The 15,948-nt window shown below is 41.6% G+C and overlaps 1 protein-coding gene across 4 annotated transcripts in view; it reads left to right on the top strand.

Moving 5' to 3' along the window:
• The window catches only part of LOC120062331 (myotubularin-related protein 3-like), a 31,809-nt gene that overhangs the window by 2,421 nt on the left and 13,440 nt on the right, over positions 1–15,948 (top strand). For 3 of the 4 annotated variants that reach the window (XM_039012260.1, XM_039012430.1, XM_039012514.1), the window contains exons 2-4: positions 10,385–10,458; positions 12,045–12,134; positions 12,316–12,432. In XM_039012260.1, the coding sequence (XP_038868188.1) occupies positions 10,456–10,458; positions 12,045–12,134; positions 12,316–12,432 (210 nt within the window). In that variant the 5' untranslated portion in view covers positions 10,385–10,455. The remainder of the gene's footprint in view (positions 1–10,384; positions 10,459–12,044; positions 12,135–12,315; positions 12,433–15,948) is intronic. The other variant, XM_039012348.1, reaches the window with a different exon arrangement.

Genomic DNA, 15,948 nt, shown 5'->3' on the forward strand with positions numbered 1-15,948 from the left:
TAACCCTATAACGGTGTGTAGTAATTTAGCTTTTTTGTTTAAAAATAATCTTGCTGCTATGAAAGATGCGTTCCTTTTAGGGCTGGGCGATATGGCCTAAAAATCATATCTACATTTTTTTAAACTGGCTGTTTAACGATATACAGTACTAGTCAAAAGTTTGGACACCTACTCATTCCAGGGTTTTTCTTTATTTTTTCTATGTTCTACATTTTAGAATATTTAGTGAAGACATCGGAACTATGAAATGACACACATGGAATCATGTAGTAACCAAAAAAGTGTTAAACAAATCAAAATATATTTTATATTTGAGATTCTTCAAAGTAGCCACCCATTGCCTTGACAGTTTTTCACACTCTTGATGGTAGTCACTGCCTATTGATGCTTATCACTTATTAACCATAATTTATTCAATTTACTTTAATAAAATATTTCAGTTGTGTATATTACATTTCTTTTATTTGATGACTTTATTAAATTCGAAAGTCATCTCATCTCTATAGAGCTGCTGCCTATGCTGTTTGACAAAATCACTATTTTAGTAGTTCTTCAAAGTCAATAAGGCTTTGAATTTTATGACCAACTATCAATCACTTAGATCATATTTTCAGGTAGAGATACCTCGGGAAGCAACTGCTCTCTCGATCGCTCATTCTTAGCAGCCGTAAAAGAAACGCAGACCGGACTAGTAGGCGCACAATGAATTAGGGTTATTGTAGTTAATTACCACGTTTTCTGTGCTGATCTATGTAGAATATTGGCCTGTTGGAAACGACAACTCCCTACTACATCACGCAGTTCGGGTTTGATCTGATTTATTTCTAGATAAACTGCAATGTGCGCATTGATCTCATAGGGGGGGGAAAAACAAAATGGAATTCAAATAATTAAACTGACCTTAGTTTAAAAAAAAAAAAAAAAACTGAAATTTTGTTTCATCGCTCAGCACTATATTCTAATTGCATGCCTTGCTAGCTTAATCTCTGTAAAGATAAGTCAAGGCAAACTGCTACCGTTCACCAGTAACGTTAGTTGGCTATCTGGAATTCTAAAGTTTCTGCTTTGATGCATGATTACTAATGTGTTAGTAAAATTATCTGGAAGGCTAGTTCTTCTCTACTAGTCCTTGATCAGTGTTGGTGATTCACACAGTTAACAATAAATAGTTTGAGAAACATGTTTTTATTCACTGCTGGATAGATTGGCTTTGAATGTCACATGTTTTGATAATATCAGGCTTATGTGTCAGAACATTACAGCTAGACTAGCTCTTGCCCTTATCATGACTCCAATTCCCTTGCACTACAGTGGAGTCAGTGAACGTCCCTCACGTTGTGAGGGAAATGGTGAGGATTATTAACGTTTCTAAATGTTAAAACAGAGCCACGGGATTGTAGTTTACATGAAGCTGTGGTCCATACGTTCAGCTGAGAACCCATAATAGGGGAAGTTATAAGCCTTCTTGGGTTCTCGAGACCAGCACATGCAACTACTCAACCTTTACTGTTCTCCATAACGTCACACAGATCCTTACACTCTTTCCTCATATCCTCCTTACGTCACTGAGATGGGAAGTATTCACTTTGAGAAATGATGATTTAAGCCTTTGCTTGAGTGTTGCAGGTTCAAATCAGATGTATGGTAGTCACATGACAGGACTGAGGCGCTAAGGGGCTTAGCCTGCCCTGTGTGACTCTGCACACAGAGCCAGACTGAGCTGAGGCCATGGGTCACGAGCCTGCTGATGTAAAACAAAAAAAACAAAAAACACTACGTATGTTTTGTTGGTGTGTCCGCACACCAGTGTGTGTGTGTGACAGATATATTTTATCAGTCAGTGCCAGTGAGGAGGAGGGTACCTCTGGAGCATGCACTGCTAACTTAGCTCTCGGCTCAGTCAGGTGACAGAATGACGTCCCTTTAGGCTGTGCCTAAGTCTTCACAATCTAGTAGGTTCAGAAAGGAATCGGGCTCTTTCAGTCTGCAGGGTCTGACATTTTACAAACATTTGTGGGACTGTTAGTGCAGGCAGGTTGAGGTGAGACAATGAAGGTGCAATGTAAAGGCAAAATGGCTCGGTTTGTAGGGCTGGGCGACATAGAATTAATTCTAATTCATGTTTTAGAGCGATGTTCCAAATGCCTGTATCGCAGAAATCGAGGTTTGTTTAAAAATATATATAATGTATGAATGAGTGTTCTGTATCTTTGGTTTCGACTCCCTCTGTGCTGTGTGGACTGTGCAACTTCCACTCGCACACAGACACCTAGCTCCTCCCACTCACAGAAAAGACGAAAGATAACTTCTTCCTTTCTGACAACAAGCAATTTAAACTCTCTATTTGAGGTTTGGTCCAACAGAATCGCTCATATGAATACCGTAACGCTTAGACATTATTTGACTGAAATAGACGAGAACTTAATCTTTCTAACGATAGCCTTAGTTGTTAGAGCGTTGGGACAGTAACCGAAAGGTTGCTGGATTGAATCCCCAAGCTAACAAGGTAAAAATCTGTCGTTCTACCCCTGAACAAGGCAGTTAACCCACTCTTCCCGGGCGCCGAAGATATGACTAGGTATCCCCCTTTCCTTTATGTCTGAACGCCCAAAATGTACAGTGCCTTCAGAAAGTATTCACACCCCTTGACTTTTTCCACATTTTGTTGCGTTATAGCCTGAATCTAAAATTAATTAAATTGAGAATTTTGGTTACTGGCCTACACACAATACCCCATAATGTCAAAGTCGAGTTATGTTTTTTAAAATATTTATACATTAATTAGAAATGAAAACCTAAAATGTCTTGAGTCAAAAAGTATTCAACCCCTTTGTTATGGCAAGCATAAATAAGTTCAGGAGTAAACATTTTCTTAACAATTCACATAAGTTGCATGGACTCACTTGTGTGCAATAATGGTGTTTAACATACATTTTGTATGACTACCACATCTCCTTACCCCCCCACACACACACAATTATCTAAGGTCCCCCAGTCGAGTAGTGAATTTCAAACACAGATTCAACCACAAAGACCAGGGAGGTTTTCCAATGCCTCGCAAAGGGCACTGATTGGTAGTTGGGTAAAACATTTAAAAAGCATAAATTGAATATCCTTTTGAGCATGGTGAAGTTAGTTATTAATTACACTTTGGGTGGTGTATCAATACACCCAGGCACTGCAAAGATACAGGTGTCTTTCCTAACTCAGTTGCCGGAGAGGAAGGAAACTGCTCAGGGATTTCACCATGAGGCCAATGGTGACTTTAAAACAGTTACAGAGTTTAATGGCTGTGATAAGAGAAACCTGAAACAACGTTGTAGTTACTCCACAATACTAACCTTATTGACAGAGTGAAAAGAAGGAAGCCTGTACAAAATACAAACATTCCCAAACATACATTCTGTTTACAACAATGCACTAAAGTAGTGCTTAAAGAAATGTGGCAAAGCAATTAACTTTTTGTCCTGAATACAAAGTGTGATATTTGGTGCAAATCTTCAAGCGTAGTGGTGGCTGCATCATATGGGTATGCTTGTAATTGTTAAGGGCTGGAGAGGTTTTTTTTTCAGGATAAAAAAACAAACATACTGATGCTAAGCACAGGCAATCCTACAGGAAAAGCTGTTTCAGTCTGCTTTCCACCAGACACTGGGAGATGAATTCACCTTTCAACAGGACAATAATCTAAAACACAAGTCCAAATCTACAGTGGAGTTGCTTACCAAGAAGACTGAATGTTCTTGAGTGGCCGAGTTAGTTTTGACTTAAATCTGCTTGTAGATCTATGGCAAGACTTAAATTGTTGTCTAGCAGTGATCAACAACCAATTTGACAGAGCTTGATTTTTGAAAAGACTGGGCAAATATTGTAACATCCAGGTGTTCAACGCTCTTAGACTTACACAGAAAGACTCACAGCTGTAATCTCTGCCAAAGGTGACTCTAACATGTATTGACCCAGGGGTGTAAATACTTCTGTAAATTAGATATTTCTGTATTTTGTTTTCAATCAATTTGCAAACATTTCTAAAAACACTGTCATTATGGGGTATTGTTTGTAGATGGGTGAGAATAAATTTAAAAAACATTTTAATTCAGGCTGTAACAAGAAAATGTTGAATAAGTCAGTGTATGAATGCTTTCTGAATGCACTGAAGAACAGAGCAGACCCTACTAAAACGAAAGTGTCAATGAACGTGGAAAATTAATGCTCAGTTTTTCATTGCAGTACCACACACTGTTAGCAGCATTTTAGTGACAGACTGTGCTGGCTGTGTACTCTGTTTTGTAATTGTAGAATGAGTAATGAAAGACATTACTTCATACAGTGCATTTGGAAAGTATTCAGACCCCTGGACTTTTTCCACATTTTTTTTCTTTACAGCCGCCTTCTCTAAATGATCAGGATTCTTTTTTAAAAATCTACACGCTACCCTATAATGACACAATTTTTTTTTTATGTTTTGTGGCACATTTTATAAACATTTTAAAACGGATACCTTATTTACATAAGTATTGAGGCCCTTTGCTTTGAGACTCAAAATTGAGCACAGGTGCATCCTGTTTCCAGTGTTCATCCTTGTGATGTTTCTAAAACTTGATTGGAGTCCACCTGTGGTAAATTTAAATTGATTGGACATGTTTTGGAAAGGCACATGTCAGAGCAAGAACCAAGCCATGAGGTCGAAGGAATTGTCCGTAGAGCTCAGAGACGGGATTGTTTCGAGGCACAGATCTGGGGAAGGGTACCAAAACAATTCTGCAGCTTTGAAAGTCCCCAAGAACACAGTGGCCTCCATCATTCTTAAATGGAAGAAGTTTGGAACCACCAAGACTGTTCCTAGAGCTAGCTGCCAAACTGAGCAATCGGGAGGAGAAGGGCCTTGGTCAGGGAGGGGACCAAGAACCCGATGGTCACTCTGACAGAGCTCGAGTTCCTCTGTGGAGGTGGGAGAACCTTCCAGAAGTTCAACCATCTCTGCAGCGCTCCACCAATCAACCCTTTATGGTAGTGACCAGACAGAAGCCACTACTCAGTAAAAGTCACATGACAGCCTGCTTGGAGTTTGCTAAAAAGGCACCTAAGGGACCTTCTGACCATGATAAACAAGATTCTCTGGTCTGATGAAACTAAGATTGAACTCTTTGGCCTGAATGCCAAGCGTCACGTCTGGAGGAAACCTGGCACCATCTCTACGGTGAAGCATGGTGGTGGCAGCATCATGCTGTGGGGATGTTTTTCAGCGGCGGGGACTGGGAGACTAGTCAGGATCGAGGGAAAGATGAATGGAGCAAAGTACAGAGAGATCCTTGATGAAACCTGCTCCAGAGTGCTCAGGACCTCAGACCTTCTAACAGTACAATGACCCTAAGCACACAGCCAAGACAACGTAGGAGTGGATTTCGGGACAAGTCTCTGAATGTCTTTGAGTGGCCCAGCCAGAGCTCGGACTTGAACCCGATCGAACATCTCTGGAAAGACGTGAAAATAGCTGTGCATCGACACTCCCCATCCAACCTGAGAGCTTGAGGATCTGCAGAAAAGAATGGGAGAAACTCCTCAAATACAGGTGTGCCAAGCTTGTTGTGTCATACCCAAGAAGACTTGAGGGTGTTATTGCTGCCAAATGTGCTTCGTCAAAGTATTGAGTAAAGGGTCTGAATATTTATGTAAATGTGATATTTCATTTGTATTATTATTTTTTGGACACACCTACTCATTCAAGGGTTTTTCTTTATTTTGAATATTTTCTACATAGTAAAATAATAGTGAAGACATCAACACTATGAAATAACACATGGAATCATGTAGTAAGCAAAAAAGTGGTAAACAAATCAAATTATATTTGAGATTCTTCATTGTAACCACCCTTTGCCTTGATGACCGCTTTGCACACTCTTGACATTCTGTCAATCAGCTTCATGAGGTAGTCACCTGGAATGCTTTTCCAACAGTCTTAAAGGAGTTCCCACATATGTTGAGCACTTGTTGGCTGCTTTTCCTTCACTCTGTGGTACAACTCATCTCAATTGGGTTGAGGTCAGGTGATTGTGGAGGCCAGGTCATCTGATGCAGCACCACATCCTTCTTGGTCAAATAACCCTTACACAGCCTGGAGATGTGTTGGGTCATTGTCCTGTTGAAAAACAAATGATAGTCTCACTAAGCGCAATAGGATGGCATGTCACTGCAGAATGTTGTGGTAGCCGTGCTGGTTAATTGTGCCTTGAATTCTAAATAAATCGCCGACAGTGTCACTAGAAAAGCACCCCCACACCACCACCTCCATGCTTCACGGTGGGAACCACACATGCGGAGATCATCCTTTCACCTACTCTGCGTCTCACAAAAAAACAAAAATCTCAAAATTGAACAGATTTCCACCGGTCGAATGTCCATTGCTCGTTTTTCTTGGCCCAAGCAAGTCTCTTCTTATTGGTGTCCTTTAGTAGTGGTATCTTTGCAGCAATTCAACCATGAAGGCCTGATTCACAGTCTCCTCTGAACAGTGGATGTTGAGATTTGTCTGTTACTTGAAGCATTTATTTTGGCTGTAATTTCTGAGGCTGATAACTCTGTAATGAACCTATCCTCTGCAGTAGAGGTAACTCTGGTCCTCATGAGTGGCAGTTTCATCATAGCACTTGATGGGTTTTGCAACTACACTTGAAGAAACTTTGAAAGTTCTTAATTGTCTGCATTGACTGACCTTCCTGTCTTAAAGTAATGATGGACTGTCGTTTCTCTTTGCTTATTTGAGCTGTTCTTTGCATAATATGGACTTGGTCTTTTACCAAATAGGGCTATCTTCTGTATACCAGCCCTACCTTTTCACAACACAACTGATTGGCTCAAACGCATTAAGTAGGAAAGAAATTTCACATTAACTTTTAACAATGCACACCTGTTAATTGAAATGAATTTCAGGTGACTACCTCATGAACTGGTTGAGAGAGCTTTGCTCACTCTTGGCAGTCATCAAGGCAAAGGGTGGCTACTTTGAAGAATCTCAAATGTAAAATATATTTTGATTTGTTTAACACTTTGTTGGTTACAACATGATTCCATATGTATTATTTCATAGTTTTGATGTATTCACTATTATTCTACAATGTAGAACATTTTAAAAAATAAAGAAAAACCCTGGAATGAGTAGGTGTGTCTGAACTTACTGTACAGGTACTGTATAAAAACCTGTTTTTGCTTTGTCATTATGGGAAATTGTGTAGATTTCATCCATTTTAGAATGAGGCTGTAACGTAACTAAATGTGGAAATAGTTAAGGGGTCTGAATACTTTCCCGACTGCACTGTATAAGGGATTGGCAACTCATTCTTATTCTGAGAAATAAGCATCTTCTTATCGAGGTAGGCCACTTGATTTCAATATCTATAAAGCCTGCTACAAAAAGTTTGTCATTATTAGTGGATGCGCATGGTTCTGGTTACATTTTTAACCAATATATTGCATTTTCATAGACTTGAAAGCCAGATCAGTGACTATTGCAAACTGAAGGCTTATTTAGCCTAGGTGTAATTTTACAAGCCTTGAATCATTAGATTGTTCCCGACTGTTTGAAATGCTGAGTATTGAACTTTTTATTGTGCAACAAAGCTTATTTAGAGAAAGCATAAAAAATAGAGATACTATGTATTGTGAATCGCCCATAAGTTTGATAAAATCGCTGATTTTTAGGCCATATCGCCCAGGCCTCACTCTGTTATACAAAGAGTGGAGATGGATTTCTGCTTCTGTTTCTGACACCATGCTCCTATGGTTGTTTTATTGGTTCTGTGTTGGTTGGGACCTGGTGGTATTTGAACTGGCCTTCACCCACAGCTTCTCAGGTCTGTCTAGCAAAATAAATATATTTTTTCCCCTTTTTTTGTAACATAAGGCATTTTTTTTAATCTCTAGATTTCGGGAAATGGCAGTTACAGGTGTTAAAAGATATACTCAGCACCACCTTGTTAAAAAAAAATCCTGTGTAGAATCCTGTTTTATACACCACATATTTATTTATAAACTGGATACACTTACTGTAATATCTGCTGCTGTACATATCATTCTTAGCTGATCATGTGTAAATTGTCCTGATATGTATTTTCCTTACATTTGAATTGTTTTACTAGCTCTTAACAATGCAGTAAAACGTAACATAAGCATTTCGCTGCACCTGCTTATAACACCTTCTAAACTGTGTACGTGACCAATAAACGTAGATATTTTGATTGCCAGTCTTATACATTGCTCACGATACGTCTGCTGCAAAGAGACGAGCGAGCATGAGAAACAAGTTTTGATCAGTCAGGAAAATATGTGCTGAAAACATGGCTCACTATTTAGCCTAAAAAGATGGAGAACAAGCTATAGGATGAAAAATACCGACGTTTTGGCACAGGTACAGCAGAATAGCGCAAGCTAATGCTACCTACAGTAAAAAAAAACTAGTAGAATTGTCATTTTACAAATCAATATTTGGAGTGAAATATCTTCCAAAAATAATATTGCTATATGTACAGTGCATTCGGAAAGTATTGACCCCTTCACATTTTGTTACGTTACAGCCTTAAATTGATTTAAATTGTCTTTTTCCCTCATAATCTACACACACCATAATGACAAAACAAAAACAGGCTTTTGGAAATTGCAAATTGATAAAATATTTCAAACTGAAAGCACATTTACATAAGTATTCAGACCCTTTACTCAGTACTTTGTTGAAGGACATTTGGCAATGATTACTCTAGAGTCTTCGTGGGTATGATACAAGCTTGGCACATCTGTATTTGTGGAGTTTCTCCCATTCTTCTCTGCAGATCCTCTCAAACTCTGTCAGATTGGATGGGGAGCATCGCTGCACAGCTATTTTCAGGTCTCTTCAGAGATGTTCGATCGGGTTCAAGTCCGGGTTCAAGTCCGGGCTCTGGCTGTGCCACTCAAGGACATTCAGAGACTTGTTCTGAAACTACTCCTGCATTGTCTTGGCTGTGTATTTAGGGTCGTTGTCCTGTTGGAAGGTGAACCTTCGCCCCAGTCTGAGGTCCTGAGTGCTCTGGAGCAGGTTTTTATCAAGGATCTCTCTGTACAATGCTCCGTTCATCTTTCCCTCAATCCTGACGAGTCTCAGTCCCTGCTGCTGAAAATAATTCCCACAGCATGATGCTGCCACCACCATGCTTCACCGTAGGGATGGTGCCAGGTACCCTCCACATGTGACGCTTGGCATTCAGGCCAAGAAGTTCAATATCGGTTTCATCAGACCAGCGAATCTTGTTTCTCATGGTTTGAGAGTCCTTTAGGTGCCTTTTGGCAAACTCCAAGCGGGCTGTCCATGTGCCTTTTACTGAGGAGTGGCTTCTGCCTGATTGAAGTGCTGCAGCGATGGAGATGGGAGAACCTTCCAGAAGGACAACCAAAGAGGAACTATTGAGCTCTGTCTGAGTGACCATCTGGTTCTTGCTCACCTCCCTGACCAAAGCCCTCTCCCCCGACTTCTCAGTTTGGCCGAGTGGCCAGCTCTAGGAAGAGTCTTGGTGGTTCCAAACTTCTTCCATTTAAGAATGATGGAGGCCACTGTGTTCTTCGGGACCTTCAATGCTGCAGAAATGTTTTGGTACCCTTCCCGAGATCTGTGCCTTGACACAATCCTGTCTCAGAGCTCTACGGACAATTCCTTTGACCTCATGGCTTGGTTTTTGCTCTGACATGCACTGTCAACTGTGGAACCTTTTTTATATATTTTATATAGACAGGTGTGTGCCTTTCCAAATCATGTTCAATCAATTGAATTTACCACCAGTGGACTCCAAGTTGTAGAAACATCTCAAGGATGATCAATGGAAACCGGAAGCACCTGAGCTCAATTTCGAGTATTGTTTGGAAATTGTTTTGTCTAATCCATTTTAGAGTAAGGCTGTAACGTAACAATGTGGAAAAAGGGAAGTGGTCTGAATTCTTTCCAAATGCACTTTTCCATTCCATAAATGTGTTTTAAGTGGTGTCTCTCACCTCACTTGCAGCCTACTGTAACCACCAGCACATCTATATTTACCAGGGAATGAAAAGGTCTATTGTAGATTGAATGTTCCAGCGAAAAGTAAGCTGTTTGAGATGTTTGCAGATTAACTATTTGTTCATTCCTTATAATAACTAGTTTCATGTTCTGCGTAAGGGCTGTATTTCATTTTCTACATGTGACACAGAATGACTGTGTGCCCAGCACTCCAAATCCAGGTACTGCAGGGTGTTACTCTCATCTATGTGATCACTGTTAATGAGAGATTGTTTACAAGGGATCCTCTGCAATAAGATAGACTACTGTAGTCCAGTTTTATAGGGCAATCAAATGAGATCTTTCCCCTTGTTCCACTCTCTACAGACTTAGATTTGGGGTCCAGTGAGGAAGGCCTGTGTTCCTTGTCCAGTGACCCACACTCCTTCACAAGGGCAATGGTAAAGTGCAGCCTTCATCATGACCGTTTTCTATCTACCAGTGAAGAAGAGCTATCTGTGTGTGTGCTGTCTGCAGAATCGGAAACTCTCCATTGATTTTCAGCCTTTTTAAATCAGCTGTGTTTACTGGTAGCTAGATGGTTGCATCGGACACAGTGTCAAAGTTCCACCCAGTCTGCTGCCTCAGCAGGGAGTGTTTGATTTTGACTGGAAGCCTTAGTGTTATGGTGATATGGAGTAGTATTACCACTGCATGTGATGAGTTATATCTTGGTCAATCATAAACCTTGCTCTGAAAGTGTGTGTGTGTGCGGGGATTGACATTAAGGGTAGTCCTATAACTCGAGAGGGGGGGGGGGTGATCTGAGCAGTCACGCAACTTGAGCCTGCTTGTGGAGTTTGTCCCATTGGGAAGGAGATATAAAATACCTGATATCAATCCAAAAAATACTCCTGGTTTGCCTGATGGGCGAGTGTCTTTCAGACCGTAAATACCTGATGTGTATGTCTTTGTATGTGTGTGTGTCTGCCTGTGTTGTGCGTTCCTGTTCCTGCCCCCTGACTGGCCTCTGCAGAGTGTTACCCCAGCCATGCGGACGAACAGGACACTGTCAGCTTGGCTCCCAGACAGTGTTCAGTTGGTGGGATGGTCGCTCTGAGCCTGCTGCCCCAGCCATGTCTTTTATCTGCAATGTCTATGGACCAGACCACCCTAATCTCTCTTTGTCCTTGCCAGTATTGCCATTATGTTCTCACTAGACTGAACTCCTATTGTGTCCTAGCCTTACCACCCATGGGCCCCAGGGTGCTGCTGAAACAGACCGGGACAAAGCAAAGAGCACAGCCTTCTGCTATAGCCCTCCCTGTTTCAAAAGGCAGTTTAAAAAAGAATCTACTATTTAGTCCCTGAATAAAAACTTTAACTGCTTATGTGTTCATGCTTCACATTACCATCAAAGAAATGTCCTCTGTGGGTTTCTGAAATATGCTCATTAAATTGAGAAGTGAGGTATGCAACATCAAAGAGCTCCTCACGTGTGGCACAGACGGATACCAGTAGAAATCAAAGGGGACCATAATTGGATCTAGCCACCCAAATTACATTAAGACCTGTAATTATTTAAGACACTTGGTTGTAAAAGGATTACTTATGATATTTTGTACTTGGCGCAGTGTGCTCTGTAGCCGGTATCTGTTTCTGGCTCTGAACTGGGTTACACAGACAAGCTTTAGTATCATGCCAGGCTGTCAGCCAAGGGTGAGGTACTCTTCGCAGGGGACTTGGGCCTGGTGTGTGTGTGGAGGATTGAGAGATTGCACAGGGATGATTTAAGACCCCACACCTATTTATAGTTGGTTTCAGCATCAACACTCCTCTGATTACATTTGGCATCATCATTTGCTGTTTGTGAAAGCCTATTCAATTAAGTTACTGTTAGAGGTATGGAAACAGATTAGGTTAAATGTTGGAGAATGGCTACAGTCGATGCTGGTTGTAACCAGTGAATGGGGATAGTGGACTATTGAGTTATTTTACAAGACGCTGGACATTCCACATAATCAACAACATATTTTCTGATTGGCAGGAGGAGGAGGGGCCGCAGAGCATGGAATGTATCCAGGCCAATCAGATCTTCCCCAAGAAGCCCCCAGTCCTGGAGGAGGAGAGCCTGCAGGTGAGAACACATTGTCGGAGCTGGTTAGCACAATGCCAAGTCATGCCTGTACAGTTATCGCAAAGTCATTCTTCTACATGTGTTTGTAATGGTAATTTACTGTGTATGTGTGTATTTATATGGCACCTTTTCAAGTGATAAGGTTCTGTGCCCTTTGATAACTTCCCACCTGTGGTGCCAGGTGCCCTTTCCCGAGCTGCATGGGGAGTTCACAAAGTATGTGGGGAGAGCGGAGGATGCAATCATCGCCATGTCCAGCTACCGCCTGCACATCAAGTTCAAAGAGTCCATCGTAAATGTAAGTACTGCCGACTAACTAAGTGAAGGCTTGGGACTTGATAGCACACAGTTTATCATCCAGCTCTAACACACACTTTAATTTCACAGACAGTGCCTAAGTGTCTGAAGAAACTCTACAGCTGGTCAGTAAAGTGAAACCCTATTGTCTCCAGTCTCTGTGCACCTTGACTTTTTATGAATGGAGACTACTGGGTCCAGTGACAGTGTGCCACTACTGTTGTGGTAACAAGGCAGGCAGTCTGGAGAGGGCATTCTCAGTTGCTTTGCTTTTCTCTTTCCACTTGCCGTTGCCATGGTTGCAAAGATCGCATCAGGGATGCACAACACTTCCGCCCTCTCCCCCTTTTGTCGTGTTATATAAAGACCGTCTTTGTTACCAATGTGTGGTTATTCTTAGAAATTGACATCTCATTATTACACTGTTCTTAGTACAGAAAATTCCCCCCATTTTACAAACAAATGACACTGCTTTACTTCCTCTCACTGTAGTAGTATAGTACCGTAGTGATAAACAGCATTGCTGTACAGTTGTGCAGGTTCTGCTCCTTTTGGATTGGCATGTTTTTACATATACAGGGACGTTTTTGCTCAATCACCTGTGTTAAAATGTTCCAGTTCTTACCGGCTAGCTCACCTGTGTTTTTTTTCTTTTCTTTTTTTTTTTTCCCATTTCTGCCCTGGTTATATTGGAGCTGAATCTCACTATGTTTAATGAAACGGAGTGTGTGTTCTCTACACACATTTGGATTGGATGGTAAAGCGTTTGCATCACATGGCTGTGGTTCACCACTCACATAAAGAGAGAATGGAGAGGGAGCGCGCAGTGAAGCAGGCCGTTAACAAGCATCCGAGGAATTCATTGTGTGGTCAGATGTAGATTAGAGAGCAGGAATTATAACTGAGCGTAAGGAATGTGTGGCCAGGCAACAGCAGCAGTACAGACACAGCTTTAACTCTGTTTCCCTTGTCTTTATTGTCTCTCCTGTTTTGTTTTGAACAACAGAGTGACAGTTGTTGTGAGGTGTCAGTAAGTACCCAGCAGCCCCTGCATGCACAGCGTGTTGCCCTGCTCACAGACTGGGCTGGGATGGATGATGACATGGCAACTGTGTGTGTGTGAACCTGTTTATCACTGACCGCCTGTCCATTCTGCATGGCATTGGACCGTGTTGGAATTGTAAAACCAGCATTCGCTGCACTCCCCTCTGAGTCACTGCAGAGCAGAACATGTGCTTTTGGGTGAAACTTTGCTCTGCCATTACCTGGTTGCTAAAATTCTATAATGTTTGCCTAATTTCAGTTTGTGACCAAACAAGCTATGTATAGTGTAAAGTAAGGATATTTAACTCTTATGAGGTCTGGATCCTGCTGGTTTTCTGATCTACCTGATAATTAATTGCACCCACCTGGTGTTTCAGGTCTTAATCAGTCCCTGGGAGGGGGGGGGAGCAGTGGGACTGGTTTCAAGGTCCAAAGTTGAGTTTGAGGGGTGTTGAGAATGACCGTATGATCTAAACCACTGTGACATTTATTTTTTCAATAACCCAAAATATATTATTTTCAGCTGTTTGAAGCTGTTGAACAAAACCGAAAGTAAAAAGACACAAAAGCTAAACTCACTCCTCGATCACACCTACAGCGTCATTGTGTTTTGGTACACCAGAACTACATACATTTCAAATGGAACGCTGTGTTTGTCTTGCAGCATTGCGGTGCAGAGGCAGTTGCAGTGCGTTCTATGTGGTGACTACATTGGATAAATCGAACGTATGCATCAAATTGTACGCTTAGACGGCTTGACAGAAATGGTAGCAGAAGGTGAATGTTGAACTTTTGTTGCACACATATCCAGATGATGCTGCGTACCATTTTGCACAAGGACGCTGTACAGTCGTGGCAAAGTTTTGAGAATGACACAAATATTAATTTTCACAAAGTCTGCTGCCTCAGTTTGTATGATGGCAATTTGCATATACTCCAGAATGTTATGAAGAGTGATCAGATGAATTGAAATTAACTGCAAAGTCCCTCTTTGCCATGCAAATTAACTGAATCCCCAAAAATCATTTCCACTGCATTTCAGCTCTGCCACAAAAGGACCAGCTGACATCATGTCAGTGATTCTCTCGTTAACACAGGTGTGATTGTTGACGAGGACAAGGCTAGAGATCACTCTGTCATGCTGATTTGAGTTCGAATAACAAACTGGAAGCTTCAAAAGGAGGGTGTTGCTTGGAATCATTGTTCTTCCTCTGTCAACCATGGTTACCTGCAAGGAAACACGTGCCGTCATCATTGCTTTGCACAAAAAGGGCTTCACAGGCAAGGATATTGCTGCCAGTATGATTGCACCTAAATCAACCATTTATCAGATCATCAAGAACTTCAAGGAGAACTTCAATTGTTGTGAAGAAGGTTTCAGGGCGCCCACGAAAGTCCAACAAGCGCCAGGACCGTCTCCTAAAGTTGATTCAGCTGCGGGATCGGGGCACCACCAGTACAGAGCTTGCTCAGGAATGGCAGCAGGCAGGTGTGAGTGCATCTGCACGCACAGTGAGGCGAAGACTTTTGGAGGATGGCCTGGTGTCAAGGAGGGCAGCAAAGAAGCCACTTCTCTCCAGGAAAAACATCAGGGACAGACTGATATTCTGCGAAAGGTACAGGGATTGGACTGCTGAGGACTGAGGTAAAGTCATTTTCTCTGAATCCCCTTTCCGATTGTTTGGGGCATCCGGAAAAAAGCTTGTCCGGAGAAGACAAGGTGAGCGCTACCATCAGTCCTGTGTCATGCCAACAGTAAAGCATCCTGAGACCATTCATGTGTGGGGTTGCATCTCAGCCAAGGGAGTGGGCTCACTCAAAATTTTCTCTAAGAACACAGCCATGAATAAAGAATGGTACCAACACATCGTCCGAGAGCAACTTCTCCCAACCATCCAGGAACAGTTTGGTGACGAACAATGCCTTTTCCAGCATGGAGCACCTTGCCATAAGGCAAAAGTGATAACTAAGTGGCTCAGGGAACAAAACATCGATATTTTGGGTCCATGGCCAGGAAACTCCCCAGACCTTAATCCCATTGAGAACTTGTGGTCAATCCTCAAGAGGCGGGTGGACAAACAAAAACCCACAAACTCCAAGCATTGATTATGCAAGAATGGGCTGCCATCAGTCAGGATGTGGCCTAAGTTAATTGACAGCATGCCAGGGCGGATTGCAGAGGTCTTGAAAAAGAAGGGTCAACGCTGCAAATATTGACTCTTTGCATTAACTTCATGTAGTTGTCAATAAAAGCCTATGACACTTATGAAATGCTTGTAATTATACTTCAGTATTCCAGTAACATCTGACACAAATATCTAAAGACACTCATGCAGCACATTTTGTGGAAATTAATATTTGTGTCATTCTCAAAACATTTGGCCACGACTGTAGGTGTGATCGAGAAAGCTTAGAACGGATCTACCAATTATCAGGCTAGATCTATAACTTACATTTTTATGTGAATTTGGTT

This window comes from Salvelinus namaycush, chromosome 1, assembly GCF_016432855.1.
Source record: "Salvelinus namaycush isolate Seneca chromosome 1, SaNama_1.0, whole genome shotgun sequence".
NCBI classification, from domain to species: Eukaryota; Metazoa; Chordata; class Actinopteri; order Salmoniformes; family Salmonidae; genus Salvelinus; species Salvelinus namaycush.